The sequence below is a fragment of the Boleophthalmus pectinirostris genome, unplaced genomic scaffold (genome assembly GCF_026225935.1).
Source record: "Boleophthalmus pectinirostris isolate CB_2022bp ecotype Guang Dong unplaced genomic scaffold, ASM2622593v1 HiC_scaffold_4, whole genome shotgun sequence".
In the NCBI taxonomy this organism is placed as follows: Eukaryota; Metazoa; Chordata; class Actinopteri; order Gobiiformes; family Gobiidae; genus Boleophthalmus; species Boleophthalmus pectinirostris.
Window position 1 is genome coordinate 34,603,710 of NW_026571353.1, and position 16,319 is coordinate 34,620,028.

Sequence of the window (16,319 nt, forward strand, 5' to 3'; positions counted from 1 at the left end):
TCATTTTTAATATTTGAAATACTTCCAGTGCAGTTATTGTCGTCTCTTTTAAACGCAAAAAGGCGCAAACGTTAAGAAATAATCATAATAGTCTAATGAGAACTTAACAGAACGATGTACTTGCGTGAAAGAGATACTAAAATATCATGACTTTCGCAAAAATGTCATTGAATTTCATTGAATTTCAATTGCCGTGACTTTTCCAGGATTTCCATGACCGTGGGAACTAGGGCTGGGTATCATTCAGAAGTTGCTGATACGATACATACTTCAATACACAGGCCACGATACGATATCTGTCTCAACACAGCAAACTTTCAGTTCGATACAATATATTTCAAATTGATTCGATACAGTTCAATAAAAAATAAAGGTTAAATCGTGGCTGTGATAATAAAAGTCTTTGTTAAACCACTTCTTGTGCAAAGTTCATATGAAACACAAACATTTTAATCCTCAAAACAGTGAAAATGTTAAATAAATGAATTTCCTTCTTCTACACAAGCAACAACACTGTAGCGCTGTAACAAAATAATTTAGTAAAATATACCAAAAAAATTTTTATTTGACGGATGGTGCTGAAGATGATTGAGATTATTCTGTAAACCTTTTGCTTTTATTTATTTATTTCAAAAAATGTTTAATGTATGTATATATGTATACATTTTATATTTTTATGGTGTGTATATACAGTATGTATATATATGTTTATATTTATTGATATTTGGTTTGGGAGAAAAAATGTATGTATGGCTATAACTTAATTTTCAAACTGTTAGGTTGATCTGTAATTGTTGTTGTTTTTTTTTTTTTGTTTTTATGTACATAACTGCTAGATTGTGTGGTTGTGCTTTTATAATGTACAAAACGAAATAAAAACATTGTTACAACATGTGAAAAAAAAAATATATATATATATATATACAAAAAAAAATACTCTTGGTGATATATCGATACAGCAGCCTACGATATCGATACTGTATCATCACATTAAACAAAATGATATATCGATATTTGAATATTTTTGCACAGTCCTAGTGGGATCCCTGGCGATGCCTTTGAACTCTTAACATTAGTTTTAGCTTCATGTTACAGGAAATGCAACATTTTGTGGACTTTTTACCATTCAAAATTTTAAAAATAATACTCTGATTTTAATTGTCAATTGATCTGGCAACGGCCCTAAATTTTTATCTTTCTGAACATTTCCCACATCTGTCAGCTGGACAAAACTTGACACTGATATAAACCACACCAAACCAGTAATTAGAAAAATGCACTTTATAGGCTTGTGAGCTTTGAGCCATGTTAGAATGTTGTGTCCTCATCAAAAACAGACCTGGGGTTGTGTTTTGTTTTGATTTTTCACACATGTTTGAGCCTTGTGATGTCATGAAGTGGTAGTTTTCAAGTTACAGCTACATTTGACCTTTATTTGAGTAGAGATTGGCAAATTCAGATGATTCTAGGGAAGATGTATGGAGTTTGGAACACAGACCAAAGATATGAGTGGACATAGTAAACATAGTAAACAGGAAGTTCTCCAGGAGGCTCTTCCGGCTCCTTCTGACCCTGGCTCCCATTGACTTACATTAGAATATCGTGGCTCCTTGTTCTGTACCTGCTGCTGTGAGCCTCGTCATTTTGGTCTTAATTGTTCGTATTAACCCACTTTACGTGATCCTGTATTTTTCATTTCGCTATTTTGTCCCTAAATCAAGATATGAACACAAATAACGGACCAATCAGACGCCTTCATTCCCCGAGGTCACTCCTGCTTAGTGTTATCAACAGGTTTGATTGACAGTTGGTGCGTTTCGTTGCTAAGTAAACCCTCTTCCTGCTTTCCGGTGAGAAGGACGGGCACATTTATGATTGGCTCTTGTGGTTGCTATGATACTCTCGTCGGATTTACAAATATGGAGCCTGGGTCCAAATTCGCTCCTGTAATCTTTAGCATCAGGAGCTTGATTTGAGTGGAGCCGAATGCTGTAGGTGACGTCACACTCGCTTAGGCCCCGTCCACACTAGTATTTGAGTCGTTTTTGTTGCAGATGCAGTGTTCGTTCACATTAATCCAATTGAAAACGGTTCCAGAGACGGAACAATCTGGTGCCTGCAGCTCCCACACATTCATCTGAGTACAGATCTGATCCGGCACAGTGTGGACACCTGAAAACGCTGATACTCTGATGTAGGTCTATGCAGGGTGAAGTAATCCATTGTCAAAACACTAAGAGGCTAGAATTTATGTCCATTTATATTTACGGTCTATGTGTACGACCTGCAGACGTATAATCTCTGAAAAGTTTCACATGAACCATCTCCAACATGACAGAACATCCCTCTGTCCCAGAAAGAACTCTCATGTTCCACTGAGTCGTGTCCTTTAGTCCGACAGAAGCTGAACCGCATCAGCGCACAAGGAGCGAGCTGTTTTTTTGAGCGCTCGGTTTATGCAAATTAGCCATGTGGTTTTAACCCTCACGCTCTTCTCGGGGTCACATTGACCCGAAGAATTTTATTTTTTTCCTTCCCTCTCTCTTGGGGCGGGTCAATCAGACCCAAAAATGTATTTTCAAATAAATTCTCACCAGGCGAGAAAATAAATGCTTGGGTCTGATTGACCCACCCCAAGAGAGAGGGAAGGAAAAAAAATATATTATTTTCTGAAAACATTAACAAATATGCTCAAAGCTGTGTGACAGGGACGGCTTGTGGACACAGAAACAACGTGTCTGGACGCAGATCGTTTCCGATACGGTGATACGGAGATTCGTTTCAGTCAAATCTTTCAGAGGCGACAAAAAAAGACAGCCCAAACTCAGCTTATATTCACATGTGGCCTATATATGTACAACTTTTTCTTTCTTTTCAAATTTAGTTGATGCGGTTTGAGAGAAGATCTCAGCCTAAATCTGCAGAGTTTGTGCGTTAAATGTGTGAATGAAACAAAACACAACTCCGGGTCTGTTTTTGATGAGGAAACAACAAGATAACAGATGAGAAAAAAGCGTAATACGGCCGCTTTAATTCACTCACACAGCAGAACATATTTACAAAATAACGTGATATAAAAGTACTCACAGGTATTGCAGTTTGAGGTTGTTCTGAAAGGCCAGTTTGGACACATATGTGAGCCGGCTGTTGGTCACCGTTCTGGAAAAAACAAAACAGAAAAACAACGATGAAAAACAACGATAAAAACAACGGGACTGGACAGGAAGAGGACAGACCAGGGTTTAGATTTCAGAGTTTTCCACGATTGAAGTGACTCAGATTATTTCACCGTGGGGAGTTGAATATTCGCCCGGGCTTCAGATAGAATGTGCTGGGGCCAAACACAGACACATGGGCTGAGGTCAAACCTGGACTACACCAGGACTAAACCAGGACCAGACCAGGATTAAACCAGGACTTGAACAGGACCAAAACAGGACCAAACAAGGACCAAACCAGGACTAAACCAGGTCTAAACCAGAACTAAACCAGGACTAAAGCAGGACCAAACTCTCCACAGATCTGACCTCTAACTTGGTCTGGTTTGGTCTCCATGACGATATAAAAGTTTAATGCCATACTGCGAAACATTACAGGCAAGTATAATAACGCTTAGTCCTGCTCTAGTCCTGGTTTAGTCCTGGTGTAGTCCTGGTCTTGTCTTGGTCCTGGTTTAGACCTGGTGAAGTCCTAGTTAAGTTCTGGTTTAGTCCTGGTTTAGTTCTGGTTTAGTCCTGGCATAGTCCTGGTCTTGTCTTGGCATGGTCCTGGTGTAGTCCTGGTTTAGTCCTGGTCTAGACTTGGTTTGTCCTGGTGTTGTCCTGGTGTAGTCCTGGTGTAGTCCTGGTTTAGTCCTGGTGTAGTCCTGGTGTAGTCCTGGTGTAATCCTGGTCTAGTCTTGGTCTAGTCCTGGTCTAGTCCTGGGTGTAATCCTGGTCTAGTCCTGGTCTAGTCCTAGTCTAGTCCTGGCATAGTCCTGGCATAGTCCTGGTCTTGTCTTGGCATGGTTCTGGTTTAGTGCTGGTTAAGTCTTGGTTTAGTCCTGGTGCAGTCCTGGTGTAGTCCTGGTTTAGTCCTGGTCTAGTCCTGGTTTAGTCCTGGTGTAGTCCTGGTCTATCCTGGTCTAGTCCTGGTTTAGTCCTGGTCAGTCCTGGTTAGTCTAGTCCTGGTCTAGTCTGGTTTAGTCCTGGTTTTAATCCAGTCTGGTGTAGTCCTGGTCTAATCTAGTCTCTAGTCCTGGTTTAGTCTAGTCCTGGTCTAGTCCTGGTAGTCCTGGTTTAGTCTGTTTACAGTCCTGGTTAGTCCTGAGTCCTGGTCAGAGTCAGTCTAGTCCTGGTCCAGCTCTAGTCCTGGTTTTAGTCCTGGTTTAGACAACAGGAAAACTAGGCCACAGTGACACAGTGAGAGGTCACAAATATAATAACGTCCTGGTTTAGTCCTGGTTTAGTCCTGGTCTAGTCCTGGTTTAGTCCTGGTTTATCCTGGTCAGTCCTGGTAGTCTAGTCCTTAGTCCTGGTTTAGTCCTGGTTAGTCCAGAGAGTCCTGTTTAGTCCTGGTTTGACCAGGAGAAACGTGAGTGAACAGAGTGGCCCGGTCCACGTTCTCCTCGGCTCGGTGTTATTAAAAGCACATACATTAACACAACAGACTCTTGGCTCGGAGAACAGGGGCTTCAAAACACACCCGCAGATACTATTACTACACAAATACACACAAATACTACACAAGTACACGCAAACACACGGGGAAGGCAGTACCACGATCATTACTCCGCCGTTTATTTGATTACAGATAATGTGTGTTTAATCAGTTTGTTCATTAAAGCGTCGATTCTTATCAGTAAATATGAGATTTTATTTGTACACCAGTGTTGACGGGGTTTAGGGCTTGTTGTACTTTAAAACAAAATGTACTGTGATTCAATTTGGACTGAAGCGACGTGTGAAGTGACCCGGGACTTAAAACAGACTAGAAAAGGACCGAACCAAAAGTCTACGTCGGGACTAAGCCGGGCTCCGACCAGGACCAAACCAGAACTGTTTATTTAGAATTATTTGAATGAGTAATTAAAAATCTAACACTGTGTCTCTGGTCTAAGCGTAGTCCTGGTTTACTCCTGGTGTAGTCCTGGTTAGTCCTGGTTAGTCCTGGTAGTCCTGGTTTAGTCCTGGTCCTGTAGTCCTGGTTTAGTCCTGGTTTAGTCCTGGTTTAGTCCTGGTTTAGTCCTGGTTTAGTCCTGGTTAGTCCTGGTTTAGTCCTGGTTTAGTCCTGGTGTAGTCCTGGTTTAGTCCTGGTGTAGTCCTGGTGTAGTAGTCCTGGTGTAGTCCTGGTGTAGTCCTGGTCCTGGTTTAGTCCTGGTTAGTCCTGGTTTAGTCCTGGTTTAGTCCTGGTTCCTGTTTAGTCCTGGTGTCCTGGTTTAGTTTAGTCCTGGTGTAGTCCTGGTGTAGTCCTGGTGTAGTCCTGGTTTAGTCCTGGTTTAGTCCTGGTTAGTCCTGGTTTAGTCCTGGTGTAGTCCTGGTTTAGTCCTGGTTTAGTCCTGGTGTAGTCCTGGTTTAGTCCTGGTTTAGTCCTGGTTTAGTCCTGGTTTAGTCCTGGTTTAGTCCTGGTCCTGGTTTAGTCCTGGTTTAGTCCTGGTGTAGTCCTGGTTTAGTCCTGGTTTAGTCCTGGTTTAGTCCTGGTGTTAGTCCTGGTTTAGTCCTGGTGTAGTCCTGGTTTGTCCTGGTTTAGTCCTGGTGTAGTCCTGGTGTAGTCCTGGTAGTCCTGGTTTAGTCCTGGTGTAGTCCTGGTTTAGTCCTGGTTTAGTCCTGGTCTAGTCCTGGTGTAGTCCTGGTTTAGTCCTGGTTTAGTCCTGGTTTTAGTCCTGGTTTAGTCCTGGTGTAGTCCTGTTTTAGTCCTGGTGTAGTCCTGGTTTTCCTGGTTAGTCCTGGTTTAGTCCTGGTTTAGTCCTGGTTAGTCCTGGTTTAGTCCTGGTTTAGTCCTGGTTTAGTCCTGGTTTAGTCCTGGTTTAGTCCTGGTTTAGTCCTGGTGTAGTCCTGGTTTAGTCCTGGTGTAGTCCTGGTTTAGTCCTGGTTTAGTCCTGGTGTAGTCCTGGTTAGTCCTGGTTTAGTCCTGGTGTAGTCCTGGTGTAGTCCTGGTTTAGTCCTGGTGTAGTCCTGGTTTAGTCCTGGTTTAGTCCTGGTTTAGTCCTGGTGTAGTCCTGGTGTAGTCCTGGTTTAGTCCTGGTTTAGTCCTGGTCTAGTCCTGGTGTAGTCCTGGTTTAGTCCTGGTTAGTCCTGGTTTAGTCCTGGTGTAGTCCTGGTTTAGTCCTGGTTTAGTCCTGGTGTAGTCCTGGTGTAGTCCTGGTTTAGTCCTGGTTTTAGTCCTGGTTTAGTCCTGGTTTAGTCCTGGTTTAGTCCTGGTTTAGTCCTGGTTTAGTCCTGGTTTAGTCCTGGTCCTGGTTTAGTCCTGGTTTAGTCCTGGTGTAGTCCTGGTGTAGTCCTGGTTTAGTCCTGGTGTAGTCCTGGTTTAGTCCTGGTTTAGTCCTGGTTTAGTCCTGGTGTAGTCCTGGTTTAGTCCTGGTTAGTCCTGGTTTAGTCCTGGTTTAGTCCTGGTGTTAGTCCTGGTTTAGTCCTGGTGTAGTCCTGGTTTAGTCCTGGTGTAGTCCTGGTGTAGTCCTGGTTTTAGTCCTGGTTTAGTCCTGGTTTAGTCCTGGTTTAGTCCTGGTGTAGTCCTGGTTTAGTCCTGGTTTAGTCCTGGTGTAGTCCTGGTTTAGTCCTGGTGTGTAGTCCTGGTTTAGTCCTGGTTTAGTCCTGGTTTAGTCCTGGTTAGTCCTGGTTAGTCCTGGTTTAGTCCTGGTGTAGTCCTGGTTTAGTCCTGGTTTAGTCCTGGTGTAGTCCTGGTTTAGTCCTGGTTTAGTCCTGGTGTAGTCCTGGTTTAGTCCTGGTTTAGTCCTGGTGTAGTCCTGGTTTAGTCCTGGTTTAGTCCTGGTGTAGTCCTGGTTTAGTCCTGGTTTAGTCCTGGTGTAGTCCTGGTTTAGTCCTGGTTTAGTCCTGGTTTTAGTCCTGGTGTAGTCCTGGTTTAGTCCTGGTGTAGTCCTGGTTTAGTCCTGGTGTAGTCCTGGTTAGTCCTGGTTTAGTCCTGGTTTAGTCCTGGTTTAGTCCTGGTTTAGTCCTGGTTTAGTCCTGGTTTAGTCCTGGTTTAGTCCTGGTTTAGTCCTGGTTTAGTCCTGGTGTAGTCCTGGTTTAGTCCTGGTCCTAGTCCTGGTTTAGTCCTGGTTTAGTCCTGGTTTAGTCCTGGTGTAGTCCTGGTTTAGTCCTGGTTTAGTCCTGGTTTAGTCCTGGTGTAGTCCTGGTTTAGTCCTGGTTTAGTCCTGGTGTAGTCCTGGTTTAGTCCTGGTTTAGTCCTGGTGTAGTCCTGGTTTAGTCCTGGTGTAGTCCTGGTTTAGTCCTGGTGTAGTCCTGGTGTAGTCCTGGTTTAGTCCTGGTTTAGTCCTGGTCCTGGTTTAGTCCTGGTTAGTCCTGGTTTAGTCCTGGTTTAGTCCTGGTTTAGTCCTGGTTTAGTCCTGTACTCACAGGTTCCTGAGGTTCTTGTAGTAGTGCAGGTCTTTGTCGTTGATGGAGGAGAAGCTGCTCTGGTTGGCGATGTAACTGTGACAGAGACAAGAGACATGAGTTTAACTGTTGTTCATCCAAACACACAAATTATTAAAATTAAACCAGCGCTGTGCAAATAAAAACAAAACAAAAAAGGACTGTTAAAAAAAGTCCTCCACAGGTCTGTTTCTTCTCTCATTGTTGTTGTATTGACACAGTCGGTCTACAAGAGTTTGGGGGTGGAATTACCTCAGTGATCATTAAATTCTCTGATTGTTCTTCTCATCAATTGATTGACAGAATAGGGGCACTTCAGGGGCCAATCACATTAGAGGCGGGGGCCAGGGCTCCTGTGGTCCCTCCCCAAGAACCGCCCCCTGATGTCACCAAACACTGAGGGATATTAACACTTAAAGGTTGTATGGAGGATTTTTTTTGTTTCAAATTGTCAATGATAGATTATAGAGGTGCAGTAGCCTTGTAATTATGATGACCAAAAAAAAGAGAATAAAAATTCATCAACTCTGGACGTGGTGGGGCTAAACATTTGCCAATAGATAACGACACTGCCTCGTTATCTGTGAGCTGACAGGCTGTCAATCAATCTCCCTACGTTTCTAGTGTAACTGACTTGCCTGCGCCGCCGGTACGTGGTTTACGTACGACTGTCACGCAGTCCACAGACGCAAGACGCACAGACGCTGTTTACTCCACCAACGCAACAGTTCTTAGCGGCTTTTTTTGACCTATATCTTCCTCGCAGTTCGCACAAAGTTTGTTGCAATGGCGACAAGAATCCAGGAGCAGTTAGCCGCAAAAGAAAGTCCGTTTTTGAGGTCGCTGAAAGAAGAAGACAAGGGAAAAAGCAGCGAAGCCAAACTAAGGTGATTCTTGAAGATTCATTCCAGCGATGGCGCGACTGAAGCAGACGCAGGGTCTAAAGACTGACGCATTGGTCCACAAATTACTCCTGTACAGGAAACGTCTGCTTATTATGAAAACGTACTTTATTTCCAAGAGTTAGACAAACGTTTTTCAGGACACGAAAGCGATATCCTATGTCTGAAAACGTAATTTTCAAGGCAAAGAAAGAGTCCGCTTGCTGCTGCGTGTTGTAGCTAGTTCATTCGCACTGAATCTCCGCGCAACCTTCTCTGCACCCCTTTCCTGCTCCTCTCCCCGCTGCCCGATCCGCTCTTCTCCCTGCTCCTCACTTCTCCGGGCACGAATCTCCGCTCCCCTCTCCTCTCTCCTCTCTCTTCTCCCTGCTCCTCACTTCTCCGTCTTGCCTAACCAACACTGTAGTTAGTTGTTTACAAGTCATGTGCAGCACGGCTGTAAACAAACCTGTTTCTGGCGTAAGGAGGAGGAGGGAGGAGGTGTTTCTACGTAGGAGCTGTAGGGGAGGGGGGTGGTTTCACGCATGCGCAACATTTGAAAAAGGACAAACAGTCGCTGGATTTCTCGTTCCTTGGAAAATCCTCTATACAACCTTTAAATAAATGAACATCAAGAGTGGACAGAATATTAAAGGTCCTACTGTAAATTACACAAAATTTACTCGTGTGAGCTTTGAGCCGTGTTATAATGTTGTTACTAGGGGTGTGCAAAAATATCGGAATATCAATATATCGTATCGTTTAATGTGATGATACAGTATCGATATCGTGGACTACTGTATCGATATATCAGCAAGAGCATTTTTACGAGTGTTTTACTAAATTATTTTGTTACAGTGCCACAGTTTTGTTGCTTGTTTAGAGAAATGAAACTCGTATATGTGACACGTTTGACATTTTCACTGTTTTGATGATAAAAATGTTTGTGTTTCATATGAACTTTGCACAAGAAGTGGTTTAACAAAGACTTTAGTATCACAGCCATGATTTAGACTTTAGTTTTTTTATTGAACCGTATCGAATCGATTTGAAATATATCAAATTGAAAAGTGCGCTGTATCGAGATATGTATCGCATCGTGGTCTGTGTATCGAGGTATGTATCGCATCGTGGTCTGTGTATCGAGGTATGTATCGCATCGTGTATCGAGGTATGTATCGCATCGTGTGTGTATCGAGTATGTATCGTTCTGTGTATCGAGGTATGTATCGTCGTGGTCTGTGTATCGAGGTTGTATCGCATCGTGGTCTGTGTATCGAGGTATGTATCGCATCGTGGTCTGTGTATCGAGGTATGTATCGCATCGTGGTCTGTGTATCGAGGTATGTATCGCATCGTGGTCTGTGTATCGAGGTATGTATCGCATCGTGGTCTGTGTATCGAGGTATGTATCGCATCGTGGTCTGTGTATCGAGGTATGTATCGTATCGTGGTCTGTGTATCGAGGTATGTATCGTATCGTGGTCTGTGTATCGAGGTATGTATCGTATCGTGGTCTGTGTATCGAGGTATGTATCGTATCGTGGTCTGTGTATCGAGGTATGTATCGCATCGTGGTCTGTGTATCGAGGTATGTATCTTTTCTCTCTCTCTTCCTCTCTCTCTTTACTTCTCTTTTTTTTATTTTATTTTTTTTTTATTTATTTTATTTTACTTTTTATTTTTCACCATCATACTTATTATTATCTTTTGATTGTTTGCCTTTGCTTCATTTTAGATAATATTTGGATTTGGTATTTATTATTAAGATGGTGTTTTCCTTTTGAAAATAAGAAAAATATAAAAGGAAAAATAATTGTGATTTGTAAATCTTGTCTGAGTATATTGTGATTCCTTAATAAAAATATATAAAAAAATATATATATATGATGATTATTTACGTTTTGATTTGTTTTTATTGTGATTTTAATGTATTTCTCATTCTGTAAAACACTTTGAATTACTTTGTGAACGAATTACGCTACACAAATAAACTTCCCTTGCCTTTTCCAGGTCTGAAATCGTCCAAATGATTCTCGTGAAGGCGTGTGGAGTTTAAAAACACAACGGAGCACTTCCTGTATTACCACGTGACATCACAAGGTGGAACAGAGTGTTTTCCTGTTTGAGAAAAGAAGTAACATCGCTCTGACACGGATTAAAGCTCACAAGAGTCAAGTTTGCGTTACGTAGGACCTTTAACAGACACATTTGTTGATCAGATTTCTCTTGCGCTGGAAACACAAGAGAAGAGAAATCCTATTGGGTTATCTGATTACTCTGGTTATCTGATTTGTACTCGTCACGGAGTTGTAGCCTCACTTTCTAACGTCTGGCTCTGTGAAATTTGTCGTGGTTTTGGTTTTGCTTTGGTTTTTGCTTTGGTTTTTGACTTTTGAGAATCGTCGTCTCAAATCAAACCCCCGCGGTCGGACTCAAGGCTCGTGCGTCCGTGACAAACAGCCCCTTATCTCCCTCCTGTTCTCAACAAGGCCGTACTCCTCCGCCGCGAGAGATAGGGCCGCAATTAACCATTTCTACTGACATTCTAAGGTCGTGGGATGTCTTGGTCCTGGTCTTGTCCAGGTTTAATCCTTTTTTTTTTTTTTTTCCCCCTGGTTTAATCTTGTTTTAGTCCTGGTTTAGTTCTGCTTTAATCTTGTTTTTATCAGGAAAGAAACGCCAAAATTAACCATTTCTATTGACGTTCTAAGATCGCAGGATGTCTTAGAGAGTCCTGGTTTAGTCCTGGTTCAGTCCTGATTTAGTCCTGGTTTCCTGGTTTAATCTTGTTTTAGTCCTGGTTTAGTCCTGGTTTAGACCTGGTTTAGTCCTGGTTTAGATCTGGTTTAGTCTTGGTTTAATCCTGATTTAGTCCTGGTTTAGACCTGGTTAAAGACCTGGTTTAGTCCAGTTTCAGTCCTGGTTTAGACTTAGTTTAATGCTGGTTTAGCCCTGGTTCTGTCTTGGTTTAGACCTGGTTTAGTCCTGGTTTAGACCTGGTATAAGACCTGGTTTAGTCCAGTTTCAGTCCTGGTTTAGACTTGGTTTAGTCCTGTTTTAGTCCTGTTTTAGTCCTGGTTTAGTCCTGTTTTAGTCCTGTTTTAGTCCTGGTTTAGTCCTGTTTTAGTCCTGTTTTAGTCCTTTTAGTCCTGGTTTAGTCCTGTTTTAGTCCTGTTTTAGTCCTGGTTTAGTCCTGTTTTAGTCCTGTTTTAGTCCTGTTTTAGTCCTGGTTCAGTCCTGTTTTAGTCCTGTTTTAGTCCTGGTTTAGTCCTGGTTCAGTCCTGTTTTAGTCCTGTTTTAGTCCTGGTTCAGTCCTGTTTTAGTCCTGTTTTCGTCCTGGTTTAGTCCTGGTTTAGTCCTGGTTCAATCCTGTTTTAGTCCTGCTCTAGTCCTGTTTTAGTCCTGGTTCAGTCCTGTTTTAGTCCTGGTTTAGTCCTGTTTTAGTCCTGTTTTAGTCCTGGTTCAGTCCTGGTTCAGTCCTGTTTTAGTCCTGGTTTAGTCCTGTTTTAGTCCTGGTTTAGTCCTGGTTTAGTCCTGTTTTAGTCCTGTTTTAGTCCTGTTTTAGTCCTGGTTTAGTCCTGTTTTAGTCCTATTTTAGTCCTGTTTTCGTCCTGTTCTAGTCCTGGTTTAGTCCTGGTTTCAGTCCTGTTTTAGTCCTGTTTTAGTCCTGGTTTAGTCCTGTTTTAGTCCTGTTTTAGTCCTATTTCAGTCCTGGTTCAATCCTGTTTTAGTCCTGTTTTAGTCCTATTTTAGTCCTGGTTCAGTCCTGTTTTAGTCCTGGTTTCAATCCTGTTTTAGTCCTGTTTTAGTCCTGTTTTAGTCCTGTTTAGTCCTGTTTTAGTCCTGGTTCAGTCCTGGTTTAGTCCTGGTTTAGTCCTGTTTTAGTCCTGTTTTAGTCCTGTTTTAGTCCTGTTTTAGTCCTGGTTCAGTCCTGGTTTAGTCCTGGTTCAGTCCTGTTTTAGTCCTGTTTTCAGTCCTGGTTTAGTCCTGTTTTAGTCCTGTTTTAGTCCTGGTTTAGTCCTGTTTAGTCCTGTTTTAGTCCTGTTTTAGTCCTGTTTTAGTCCTGTTTTAGTCCTACACCACTGACTCGGTTTAGCTCATATAAAACCCTGTGACTAAAATCTCTCCACACAGACATTATAATGGGAGACCTGGTTTCCTCTTGACAAATCAAGTGACACAAACCTTATTATTATATCGATAGATCAATATATACATTCAGATATCGATTATATAGGTTAAAATAACAAGGGATTATATTAAAGATGAGAAAAAGTCCCAGGAAAATCTCGGAAACCCCAGCTCGTGTCTGGAGACGTTCGCTTATTCAGACTGTCCAAATATTGGCGCAGACGTCTCTCCCCTCGGGTGCGTTTGGGGAGGTTTTCCGATGAACCCCCCGAGCGGCAGTGCCACAGCGAGAATCGATTGGCGTTATGAAGGAGAGTCGACAGTGAGGGAGACGGGCACACACGCGGCGGCGGCGGCGGCGGCGGCGGCGGCGGCGGCGGCGGCGGGAGAGTGAGTGATGTGCGAGCGAGCGCGTGGCTGCTCCACGAGACGACACGCCGCCTCAGAATGACAAGAGGAATGGTTAATTATGGTGTTATCTTTCCTGATAAAAACAAGACTAAAGCGGGACTGAACCAGGACTAAAACAAGATTAAACCAGGACTAAACCAGGACTAAACCAAGATTAAACCAGGACTAAACCAGGACTAAACCAAGATTAAACCAGGACTAAACCAGGACTAAAACAAGATTAAACCAGGACTAAACCAGGACTAAAACAAGATTAAACCAGGACTAAACCAGGACTAAAACAAGATTAAACCAGGACTAAAACCAGGACTAAAAACAAGATTAAAACCAGGACTAAACCAGGACTAAAACAAGACTAAAACCAGGACTAAAACAAAATTAAACCAGGACTAAACCAGGACTAAAACAAGATTAAACCAGGACTAAACCAGGACTAAAACAAGATTAAACCAGGACTAAACCAGGACTAAAACAAGATAAAACCAGGACTAAAAAAGGACTAAACCAGGACTAAAACAAGATTAAACCAGGACTAAACCAGGACTAAAACAAGATTAAACCAGGACTAAACCAGGACTAAAACAAGATTAAACCAGGACTAAACCAGGACTAAAACAAGATAAAACCAGGACTAAAACAAGATTAAACCAGGACTAAACCAGGACTAAAACAAGATTAAACCAGGACTAAACCAGGACTAAAACAAGATTAAACCAGGACTAAACCAGGACTAAAACAAGATAAAACCAGGACTAAAACAAAATTAAACCAGGACTAAACCAGGACTAAAACAAGATTAAACCAGGACTAAACCAGGACTAAAACAAGATTAAACCAGGACTAAACCAGGACTAAAACAAGATTAAACCAGGACTAAACCAGGACTAAAACAAGATTAAACCAGGACTAAACCAGGACTAAAACAAGATTCCAGGACTAACCAGGACTAAAACAAGATTAAACCAGGACTAAACCCAGGACTAAAAAACAAGAACTAAACCAGGACTAAACCAGGACTAAAACAAAATTAAAACCAGGACTAAAACAAGATAAACCAGGACTAAACAGGACTAAAAAAGGACTAAACCAGGACTAAAACAAGGATTAAACCAGGACTAAACCAGGACTAAAAACAAGGATTAAACCAGGACTAAACCAGGACTAAAACAAGATTAAACCAGGACTAAACCAGGACTAAAACAAGATAAAACCAGGACTAAAACAAGATAAAACCAGGACTAAAAAAGGACTAAACCAGGACTAAAACAAGATTAAACCAGGACTAAAACAAGATAAAACCAGGACTAAAAAAGGACTAAACCAGGACTAAAACAAGATTAAACCAGGACTAAAACAAGATTAAACCAGGACTAAAAAAGGACTAAACCAGGACTAAACCAGAACTAAAGCAGGTCTAAACCAGGACTAAAGCAGGACTAAAACAAGATTAAACCAGGACAAGACCAGGACTAAACCAGGACTAAAACAAGATTAAACTAGGACTAAACCAGGACTAAAACAAGATTAAACCAGGACTAAAAAAGGACTAAACCAGAACTAAAACAAGATTAAACTAGGACTAAAAAAGGACTAAACCAGGACTTAAACAAGATTAAACCAGGACTAAAAAAGGACTAAACCAGGACTAAAACAATATTAAACCAGGACGAAAAAAGGACTAAAAAAGGACTAAACTAGGACTAAACCAGAACTAAAGCAGGACTAAACCAGGACTACAGCAGGACTAAAACAAGATTAAACCAGGACAAGACCAGGACTAAACCAGGACTAAAACAAGATTAAACTAGGACTAAACCAGTACTTAACCAGGACAAAACCAAAACTAAACTAGGACAAAACCATTACTAAACTAGGACTAAACCAGGGCTAAACCAGGGATAAACCAGGACTAAAGCAGGACTAAACTAGGACTAAACCAGGACTAAAGCAGGACTCTCTAAGACATCCTGCGTCCTTAGAATGTCAGTACAAATGATTAATTATGGTGTTATCTTTTCTGATAAAAACAGACTAAACCAGGGCTAAACAAGAATTAAACCAGGACTAAACCAGGTCTAAACCGGGTCTATATCAGGACTAAACCAGGACTAATCTTGGACTTTCTTGATCCTTTCACCTGCTGTCGCCCAGTGGTCTGCGTGGGTGCACCTCTGGGCCCGTCCTGTCACTCAGTCCTGGTTTAGTTCTGGTTCTCCTTGTTGCGTTTAAAAGCGACGACAATAAAAGCACTGACAGTATTTTGAATGTTAAAAAACTATCATCCCAAACATAAAGTGAGTGGAAAGAGTTAACATTTCATATTTAGTCCTAAAAGTCTGATCAATTCTACACATGTAGGTGCAGTAAAGTCATGGAATATTTACTTTAGGTCATGAAAAAGTCATTGAAATGTTGTCAGTGAAAAAGAGTGGGAACACTGCACACCAAACTGCCTAACCTTAAAGCTTGTATAGAGGATTTTTTTAAGGGAAAAGAAATAAGGCGACAGTTCTTTTTTAAATGTTGTGCATGCGTGACACCACCTTCCTCCTCCACAGCCTCAGTAGAAACACCTCCTCCCGACTCCTTACTCTAGAAGTCACGCTTGTTTACAGCTGTGCGCATTCAAGAATTACTGTTGAAGTTTCCTGTCTAGAAGTAATTTAGCGACCGACGCGTCAGTCTTTAGACCCTTCGTCTGCTTCAGTCGCACCATCGCTGGAATGAATCTCCAAGAATCACCTCAGTTTTGCTTCACTCCTTTTCCCCTTCTCTTCTTCTTTCAGCGACCTCAAAAACGGACTTTCTTTTGCAGCGAACTGGTCGTGGATTCTCGTCCGCCATCGCAACAAACTTGTGCGAACTGCGAGGAAGCTTCAGTTTGAAAAAGCCTCTAAGAACCGCTGCGTAAACCACATAATCCCAGCGCGCCACGAGTCAATTACACTAGAAACATAGGGAGTTTGATAACAGCCAATAGAAAACGAGGCTGCCTCATTTTCTATTGGCTGATGTTTATTTGGTCTCACTACATCCACAGTTAATAGATTTTCATTCTTTTTTTTTTTTTTTGGTCATCATAATTACAAGGCTGCTGCATCTCTGTAATGGTATTTTAAACTTTCACTGACAATTTGAAACTAAAAAAAAAAAATCCTCCATACAACCTTTAACCTAAACCATTATCCTGATTCATCAGCCGGTTTCATTTTGTGGAAACCGTCTGACCTCGCAGCATTAGGATTAATTTGCTCGACGGTAGACGGGTACTTTTATTATTTAACCAATCGCTGCTGTTTGGTCGTCACGTGTGTAATGCGCAGGA

General features: G+C 41.9%; 1 protein-coding gene across 1 annotated transcript in view; it reads right to left on the bottom strand.

The window, feature by feature from the left end:
• ntrk2a (neurotrophic tyrosine kinase, receptor, type 2a) overlaps positions 1-16,319 on the bottom strand; it is a 337,581-nt gene that overhangs the window by 315,252 nt on the left and 6,010 nt on the right. The window contains exons 2-3 of the mRNA XM_055161959.1: positions 7,551-7,625; positions 3,088-3,159 (exon numbers count right to left, since the gene is read on the bottom strand). Of these exons, the coding sequence (XP_055017934.1) occupies positions 3,088-3,159; positions 7,551-7,625 (147 nt within the window). The remainder of the gene's footprint in view (positions 1-3,087; positions 3,160-7,550; positions 7,626-16,319) is intronic.